This window comes from Nycticebus coucang, chromosome 4 (assembly GCF_027406575.1).
Source record: "Nycticebus coucang isolate mNycCou1 chromosome 4, mNycCou1.pri, whole genome shotgun sequence".
Classification (NCBI taxonomy): domain Eukaryota; kingdom Metazoa; phylum Chordata; class Mammalia; order Primates; family Lorisidae; genus Nycticebus; species Nycticebus coucang.
In genome coordinates, this window is record NC_069783.1 from 145,426,708 (window position 1) to 145,436,217 (window position 9,510).

Below are 9,510 nucleotides of genomic sequence, written 5' to 3' on the forward strand. Positions count from 1 at the left end.
CTCACAATATCCCACTCTCTTGGGCTAAACCCAACTTACTTCATTCTACCCGTTTTCATACACATGGAAACTGAGGCTCAGAGAGATTAATATGCTCTAAGTGACCCAGCCAGTATGAGTGGGATGTTCATGGCAATCCTTCATCAGCATCATGCATTTGACAGAACTGCGTTTAACTCTCCCAGGAGGGAACTGATTTTGCTGTTTTACAGCTCATGAGCAAGACTTATTCAACACCAGCAAGGTCACTCAGATGAGAAGAGGCAAGGCTGGATTTTTACCTCTAGTGATCTGGTTCCCAGCTATGCTCTTTTCAACATTATAAGAGGCCCCTTTTAGGCTAACTCAGAGGGTAGGGACAGGACGCACATAGCAAATTCTAAAAGAATTGGGTATTTGGCAGGTGTGCTACAGTTTATAAAACATGTTTGTACCAATGGCCCTTCTTTCCTGCCCACAGAGCCATCTGGACTCATCTCTGTGCTTTGTAGACCTGCAGGGCCTGGTCCCTTGGTCCCCTTCATGTCTCCCATGCTCCAGCCAAATTGTGCTAGCAGCTCTTTCTCCTACACGTGCCCCATGTTCCTCCCTCTGCACTTTGAGATGCCCCTTCTTCCATCTCAGTCTGTACAAATGCTCTCCACCCTTCAGAATCTAGTTCAGATGCCACCTCCAGCACTCAGCCTACTGTAATTGCTCCAGCTGGAAGAGGAAGGGGGCTGAGAAGGGGAAAGGAGTAGGTGGAGTGGATGAGAGGGGGAAGGGAGCAGCGTTTGTTGAATGTTTACTCTGCGCCAGGCACGTTACATAACCTCACAACAACCCTGTGATATAGTTTGTTTCTGTCCCATTTTACAGGCAAAACCAGAGTGGAAATGACTTGGCCAAGGTCACACAGCCAGGGAGGATGCTTTTGGACTCCTCGTCCAGTGCTCATTCTCCTGCTGTTATCAGGAGCCCTGTGGGGCTGATTGAGGCAGACCTTCTATTCTCGCCTTCTCCGTGACTGATTCCTGAGGGAGGTGACCCGACTTGTTCCCTCCCAGCTAAAGCCAGAGCTGCTGACCACTCTCCATTGGTGCTTCAGCCAGAGCTGGCTTTTGTTTCTGCTGCTCACTTGCTGAGTCGGGGCTTTGTCTCCCAGGGGCCCCTCTTCCCTCCCTGCCTATAAGAGCCTGACCTCGGCTGCTCTCAGGTCTGACATGTTCTCTGGGCCCATCCTGGTAAGTCCCAGGTTTGGAGAAGGGGTGGGATCAGAGCTCTGAATGGGCATCCTGGGGAGGGGGAGCCCAGGTCCCCAATCCTGGGGATGTCACTGTGTCATCCTGAATACCAACCTCATTCTAACCAAGGACAGGCCCCATCAAGACCAGTGCCTGCTGTCCCCATTTTAAAACAAAGTTATCCTGTAGTCCTAGTGCCTAAAATTCTACCATCAGAGCTACTACTTTGGGTTAGGTGCCATCTTCAGGAGGGCTCTCATAAGTTAAGCGTTTTAGCACCTTTTGGAGTGATGCATTCACCCACTGGCAGCCACAGAAATTTTCCTGTAGCAGACAGATAAAACAATACAGAGCTGGGGGCTCAGAGGCAATGGAAGGTAAGTTTTGAGGTGTCATTGGTCCCAGATGGAAAGGATAGCAGAGGGGCAGGCTAAAGCCTCGCTTTGCCCTTAGTGCAGTCACTCCTAGGCCCCATCTGGGTCCTGACTCAGCCCAAACCAGCCTTTAGCATCAAAGAAAAGAGCGGAGAGTCAGGTGGAAGATAATCATGTTCTTCTCCTCCATAGGAAGGGACCAGCATGGCCCTGCAATGTGCCAAGTCAGCGGGACACTGGAAGGTAGGAAGAGGCATGGGGAACGGGTGTCCAGGGAGTGGGTGTTGGGGAGGTGCAGGTTAACCCTCATCTTCACCTCCATCGAATTCCAGGAGGGGTGGTTATACCCATTTCACAGAGAATGCAGCCAATGCTTAGAGTGGGGAAACAGGTTGCCCTTAAGATCACATACAGGGAGATTAAATTTGAACTTGGGACTTCAGGCTCCCAAACTTGAACTGCTAATTCTCTCTTGCAGAGATTGTACACAATCTTTGGGCATGATTTCTTTGACCATCTCTGTGGGTTTTTTTGTTTGTTTTTGTAAGCTTTTGAATTTGTCATCAGCCTTTACATACCTGGAGGATCCGTATTAAAGTCCATAATTAGTGATTGTGTTGAGAAATCGAAAAGTCTGGCCCACATTCCCACTTGCCAACAATTGGTGGCACTGATCAGAGGCCACCAGTGTAACTGGGGCTTGTGCTGTCCAGTTGCCCACAGCCTTCACCTCCTTTGCTTGCCTGTCCCCTGGAGGCATCTGAGTTTCCAATCCCTGCTTAACCTGCTCTACTCTGCCCAGAGTTCTAGGGTAAGCCCTGAAACCCTCACCCCCAAGAAGACTCTGATGTAGATTTCTGCCTTTTCTCTCCTGCACAGATGGTGGTGTGGGACGAGGAGGGCTTCCAGGGCCGGCGGCATGAGTTCACAGCCGAGTGCCCCAGTGTGCTGGAGCTTGGCTTTGAGACTGTGCGATCTTTGAAAGTGCTGAGTGGAGCGTGAGTCCAGGGAATATTAAGTTGGGTTGGGGGGTGGACAAGAAGAGATCTAGAAAGAGGTGCTGGAACTTTTGGATGGCCTGGGACCTATCTTCCCAGGGTCTTACTACACCCATGTGCCTTCCTAAAGTGCTAAGGAGTGTAGAGGAATGCTATGTAAAGTTACACAGGTTGTGCACTGCACAACTATAGGGGTGTCAATCATATAGACCCTGCTCACTGGATGAGGTAGCCCTATAGGTGTATACCCAGTATTGGGTGTCAAATATTCTTCTTAGGATGAATTGCTAGTTACTGTCACTAACCAACAGGAGAAGGTAACTGTAAAAATAAATATAGTAAAAAAATGCTATTAAGTTTTAGCTAACTACTGTTGCCTTGCTGAGACTCTTTTTGTTGGAGAGAGGGAGAGAGATTAATAAGATGTACAGAGGTATTAAGGACATGCCAATAATGCTCTGAGGCTTTCTAGACCAGCGTCATTCAGTAGAACTTTCTGTAATGATGAAAATGTTCTGCCTCTAAATGGTCCATTTCAGAGCTACTGGCTCCGTGTGACCACTGACAACTTGAAATGCGGCAAGCATAACTAATTGTATTTAGCCTTAATTTATTTAAGTTTAAGTGTAATTGGCTGCATGTGGCCGCTGGCTGTCATATTGGATAGAAGTTTCTAGAAGTTTGGAAAGTAGACTGAAGTCACTTGATGTTATGCCTGTGAGCGCCACCTGAGGTCATCGTGGTGATCTCGATATATCTCACATTATGGTAAACATTCTTTTAGTTTCTGATTCTTCAGGTAGGGAATGGAGCTCAGATAAGAGTGGGCTGTTTAGGAACACATCCAGCAGGCTGGCAGACGTGTCCAGTAAGCAGACAGTGAGTCTGGATAGATTCAAACAGTTTATTACCTATGTAGACAGCAAATGCAAAGTCCACACGATGTCAAGCTCCTGTGTCCTTGTCCCGCAGGATGTAACCAAAACCAAAGGGGCCCACATGACGGGCATCAGGAATGGTGGGCACCCCATAGCTGAGGAGTCACTGCCATGTTTCAGCTACTGCCTGGGGTGGTGGGGTGGAAAGCCCGGTGTCTCACGGGAACCAGAGGCAGGTGAGAAAATGCCTCATGGAAACCTTTCTCCAGAGAGGGAGGTAAATGAAAAACAGTCTCAACACAGCTTGTCACGAGATGGCCCCTCTCCCCATGACCCTGCAGAATCAAGAGGGATCCCCACAAGGCTTGGGTCAGCCTGTGGTTGGGCCTCGCCTACATGGCCCATGTGCACATGTACGTGCAAGGTTGTCAGGGCACCTGTGTGGAACAGCTTCCCTACCTCTGGGAGCAAGTCAGCGGGCTGCTGGGTCTAGAGCCAAGTTCCTCAACCTCAATGCTGTTGCTGCTTTGAGCTGGATAATTCTCTGCGCATCACAGGATATTCAGCAGCATCCCTGGCCTCTACCCACTAGAATCATTGCAGCCCTCCCCTAGGCTGACAACCAAAAATGTCTCCAGGCATTGCCAGTGTTTCCTGGGGGGCACCATCACCCTCAAATGATAAGCACTGGTTCTTTCCCTCTCTCTCTCTCTTTGACAGAGTCTTACTCCATCACCCTGGGTAGAATGCTGTGGCGTCAGCCTAACTTTTGGGCTCAAGAGATCCTCTTGCCTCAGCCTGCTGAGTAGCTGAGTCCCAGCTAGTTTTTTTTTTTTTCCTTTTATTTTTGGTAGAGACAGGGTCTCGCTCTTGTTCAGGCTGGTCTTGAATGGAGCTCTGGGGCTTCCCAGAATATTAGGATTACAGGCGTGAGCCACTGTGGCTGGCATAAGCACTAGTCTTGTTTCTTTGTTTTTGAGACAAAGTCTCAAGCTGCCCTGGGTAGAGTGCTATGGCATCACAGCTCACAGCAACCTCCAACTCCTGGGCTTAAGCGATTCTCTTGCCTCAGCCTCCCAAGTAGCTGGAATTACAAGTGTCCACCACAACGCCCAGCTATTGTTTTGGTTGTAGTTGTCATTGTTGTTTGGCGGACAGGGCTGGATTTGAAGCCACCAGCTCTGATGTTATGTGGCTGGTGCCTTAGCCACTTGAGCTATAGGAGCCGAGCCATAGCACTGGTCTTAAACTCAGCAAGGAGCTCTTACCTCTCCCCTCTGCAGGTGGGTGGGCTTTGAGCACGCCGGCTTCCAGGGTCAGCAGTATGTGCTGGAGAGGGGCGAGTACCCGAGCTGGGATGCCTGGAGCGGCAACACGTCTTACCCTGCTGAGAGGCTCACCTCCTTCCGCCCCGTGGCCTGCGCTGTGAGTCCTCCCACTGCCACATCCTGGGGAGGCCTAAGCTCCTCCAGTGGGCTTGGGTGTCAGATGTTTCCGTGTCTCCCCTCTCTGAGCCTCGTTTCCTCATCTTGAAATGGGGTCATTGCACCTATGTCATGGAGAAGAGGAAGGTGTAACATCTGGCCAGAGCCTGTTTGGTTATGGTAGCAACCCTGTGAGAGAGCTTTGTGTACCCCCTTTTGTGACCTGCCCTGCGAGAAGCTGGGCACCTCAGATGGCAGGACCAGGCAGGAAGGAAGGGTTCCATTCCTTCTCCCAATTCATTACCAGTGCTCCTGATTTGATATTTTACTATTGTTTATGGAATATGGGTGGAGGTGGGTGATATTGCTCCCATCTTACAGATGAAAAAAATGAGGCTCAGTTTTTAAAGCAGTGTGTGCATACTTCTTTTTGCTTTAAAATTACACAAGGCACCATATTTATCATACAAATTCAGGAAGAAAAATCTGATATGGTGAATAAGAAAATAAAAATCACTGATAATCACTCCTCTGACATAGAAGCCCACGGTTAACAGTGCCAGTGTTTAAATCTGGTCTTGTTTGCTATTCACAGATTGTGGAGTTGAATATTCCTTATCTGAAATGGTTGGGGCCAGAAATATTTTTGGATTTGAATTTTTTTTAATTTTGCAATATTGGCAGTACTTACCAGTTGAGCATCCTTAATCCAAAAATATGAAATCTGGAATGCTCAAATTAGCATTTCCTTTGAGTTTCATATTAGTGCTCAAGAAATTTTAGATTTTGGAGCATTTCAGGTTGTGGAGTTTTGGATTAGGGATGCTCAACCTGTATACTTTGTTTTCTGTCTACATCTATATATCCGGACACACATATTTTGTTATAAAAATGGAATCATAATGAACCCTAAGGCTTGGAAACCAGCTTTTCTCACTGAGCAAATGTATCAAAATCATCATTCCATGTGATTAAATCTCACTTGCAACATCCTTTTTCATAGTTTCCTAGTATTCCATTTTGTGAATAAGTTCCTCAAATCCCACCATTTGTGGACATTCAGGGTTTTTTTGTTGTTGTTGTTTTTCTGTTGTAATGAACAACCTTGGAGCATATTTGTTCCATTATTATTTTCTTTGTGTGAATTTCCAGAAGGGCAAATGGTGTACCTCTTGTAAGGTTTATAGTACCTGCTGCCTTATTGCTCTTCCAAAAGGTTTGCAAGGAAGGCTGGCTTGAGAGACAAGGGTGGGAGTGAGGGGGCCAGCAGAAGCTCCAGATAGTCTGACCCTGTTCCCTGTGCCTGTAGAATCACCGTGACTCAAGGCTGACCATCTTCGAGCAAGAGAACTTCCTGGGCAGGAAAGGAGAGCTGAGTGATGACTATCCCTCCCTCCAGGCCATGGGTTGGGATGGCAATGAAGTGGGCTCCTTCCATGTCCACTCGGGGGCGTAAGTGTATCCAAAACTCTTGTTACAGGGGAAAGAAAGGATTTGGGGTGGGGTAGGGATACTTCCTGTGAAAACTGTGTGCTGAGGGCTTTTATGCTCTGATGTCAACATTCCAAAGAAGAACACTGAGGCACAGGGAGGCATCAGGCAGCATTTGTGGGATTGCAAAGTGACAGATACCCAGATCAAATTGGTTTAAGCCCAAGAGATATTTATTGGCCCCTGTAATTAGCTTCAGGTACAGGTGGATCCAGGTTCCACTGCAGGGATCTGTCTTTTCTTTTCTTGCTCTGCCTGCCTTTGTGTGGCTATATTCTTAGATGAACTCCTCCCGTGTAAAAACAAAGATGGCAGCTTCTTCTTTACATTCCGGCCTTAGGGAAAGACAGTTTGCCTTCCTCAATGAATCTATCAAAGATTCCAAGAAAGGTGCTCATTGGTCCAACTTGGGTCACGTGCTCAACTTTAAACCAATTACCATGCCCATATGAATATGGTTCTGTGATTGGGTAGGCCAGGTCATGCGCTCATTGCTAGAGTCAGCTCTCATCTTGACTGAGAGAGGTGACCAACCAGAAGAGCGGAGAAAGGATGCCCAGACATAAGGAAACTGTCCCATCCTTTTCTCCCAAGAGGTGGCAGGTGAAGGCTGAGGTGTGAGGTCCTTATTTAAGAAGGACATCAGAGACACTTTCTGAGGTGCCCTTTGGCTCCTGGTAGGCAGGGGTGAAGGTGGGAGGTAGGTTTTATTTGTTTTTATTTTTTGTCTGTTTATTTGTCTTAGTTTTCTCAGAAACCATTGAAGAGTCATGTTGTTTTAGGGAAAGATAGACCCCTTATGATTCTTCAGTCCACTTCCTCTTTTACAGAAGGGGAAATGGAGGCAGACATTTCACTTGATTTTAGCCAAAAGGCCGAGAAGCAATGAGGCTTACATTTTACAAATAATTTGAAAATTATTGAGTTACATGCGTGCTACAAAGATACCATGGCCTGATAGGGGGAATGAATCAGACTTCCCTCAAGAAGTGATGATTGAGCGGCTGCTTAAAGGACAAATACAATTTGGCCAAGCAAAGAAAGACTGCAATGGTTTAGCTGGCAGAGGGAACAGCACCATCAGAGGCCTAGTGGGAGGAGAGCTGGCCTCTGAAGGAGGGCCAGGATGGGATGGCTGGAACGTGTTTGAGGCATGGATCCCTTTGCCTCTGTGGGGTAACTGTTTGCTTCTTCCTTTTTCCAGCTGGGTTTGCTCCCAGTTTCCTGGCTACCGAGGTTTTCAGTATGTGCTGGAGTGTGATCACCATTCGGGTGACTACAAGCACTTCCGAGAGTGGGGCTCGCATGCCCAGACCTTCCAGGTGCAGAGCATCCGCAGGATTCAGCAGTGAGCAGGGGCTGGGTATGATGGGGCGCTTGCGTCCTTATCCGGAAGGGCGGAGTTCTGGAGGCCGTTACCTGCTCTCTCCTGCTTCCCATTGTAACCCGTGTGAACCCAGCATCCTTGTGGGCCAGTCCCTGCACCGTCAGCACAAAAACCTCAAAGTAATAAAAACAGAAGGTCCAGTATTAGCTGTGCTTTTCAGTTTTATTAATCTTTTCAAGGAACTAATGTTTAGCTTTGTTCATTGTTCTCTATGGTTTGTTTTATTTCCTTGATTTTTTTACTCTTAACATTATTATTTCCTTTCTTCTATTCACATCAGATCTACTTTGTTCTAAATTTCTCTAGCCTTTTAAAGGTTAGATTCGTGGGTCATGAATTTTAGGCCTCTCCCCCCACCCCATATAGTCATTTAGCTATAAATTTCCCCCCAAATATGGCGTTAGCTGCTTTCCACAAATTTTAATTTCATGTGTTTTCATTATCATTCAGCTTGATATTTTCTAGTTTCACTCATGATTTTGTTTTCTTTTGACCCATGGGTTATTTAAATGTATGTTATCCGAATTCCAAATACTTTGGGATTGTGTAGATATTCTGATGTTATTGATTTTATTTTTAAATCCATTATGGTTAGAGAACATCTTCTATAAAATTTTGTTTTCTAAAATGAAAATTTTATTTTGTGGCCCAGTATGGTCTATCGTCGATAGACTGAAAGGTGCACTTGAAAATTATTTATCTTTTTGCATTCGTTGGGTATACTGTTCTGTAAATGTTAGGCCCCGTCAGTTGGTAGTGTAGGTTAGATTTTTCCATATCCTTGCTGACTTTTAAAATATCCATTTTGATCAATGAATGAAATGGGACTATTGGTTATTTGGATTTATCTGTTTCTCCCCTTAGTTTCATCCATTTTGCTTCCTGATTTTTTTTTTCCTTCAGGAAATGTAATGCTCTGTCATTAGGTATACATATATTTATGATTCCCGATAAATGGTTCCTCATTTGTGGTTTTCTTTTTTTTTTTTTTTTTTTGGTGCTTTTTTTGGCCGAGGCTGGGTTTGAACCCGCCACCTCTGGCATATGGGACCGGCGCCCTACTCCTTGAGCCACAGGCGCCGCCCTCATTTGTGGTTGTCAAAGCCATGCATAGAAAGAGCCTCTTTCTCATTCTCATACTTCATTTCTTTCTTTCAAATTCTCTCTTTCATGTCCTACCCTGTGGTCTCCCATTTAACACCCTCCACGCTCCAAAGAAAGTCTATAAAACAAAGAAATAAACACCCATTCCACTTGCAGCCTGAGTGGTGAGAGTGTTCTCTCCCTCTCCTTTTTCTCTCTTTCTCTTCTCTGTCTCTCCCCTCTTATCCTCCCCTGGTTTCTTCTGCTTCTTTTTACAGGCTCTCCAGGCCCATCTTCCTCTGCTCACAAACGTCCCCATCAGTCTAATAGGGACAGGAAGGGGTGAGGATCCAAACAGCCTGTTGGAAAAGATAACATTATCTGGTTTAGGAAAGGAAGGGGGAGGTTTAGGCACTTCGGTAAGTTTTAACCCCTCATTGTACCATCGTCCCATTTATTCAACAGATCATCTGCCTGGGACCTACGGGGTGCCAGGTCCTGGGAAATACAATGGTAAATAAGACACACAAAGTCCTTTCTCTTACTCGGTTTGGTCGGGGAGATAGACAAGTACTTAGTGGATTGCAAATATTCTGTAATAGGGGCTGCGGTAGGGGAAGCACAGTGGGGCTGTAGGGCTGGGACAGATGAT

At 46.4% G+C, this 9,510-nt stretch overlaps 1 protein-coding gene across 1 annotated transcript; it reads left to right on the plus strand.

The window, feature by feature from the left end:
• Nucleotides 1–1,202: 1,202 nt before the first annotated feature.
• CRYBA4 (crystallin beta A4) lies at nucleotides 1,203–7,913 on the plus strand. Its single transcript, XM_053589411.1, has 6 exons — nucleotides 1,203–1,223; nucleotides 1,790–1,840; nucleotides 2,477–2,595; nucleotides 4,757–4,898; nucleotides 6,207–6,349; nucleotides 7,593–7,913. The coding sequence occupies exons 1-6, from the start codon at nucleotides 1,203–1,205 to the stop codon at nucleotides 7,738–7,740; spliced, it is 624 nt and encodes a 207-aa protein (XP_053445386.1). The 3' UTR covers nucleotides 7,741–7,913.
• The last annotated feature ends 1,597 nt before the right edge of the window (nucleotides 7,914–9,510 follow it).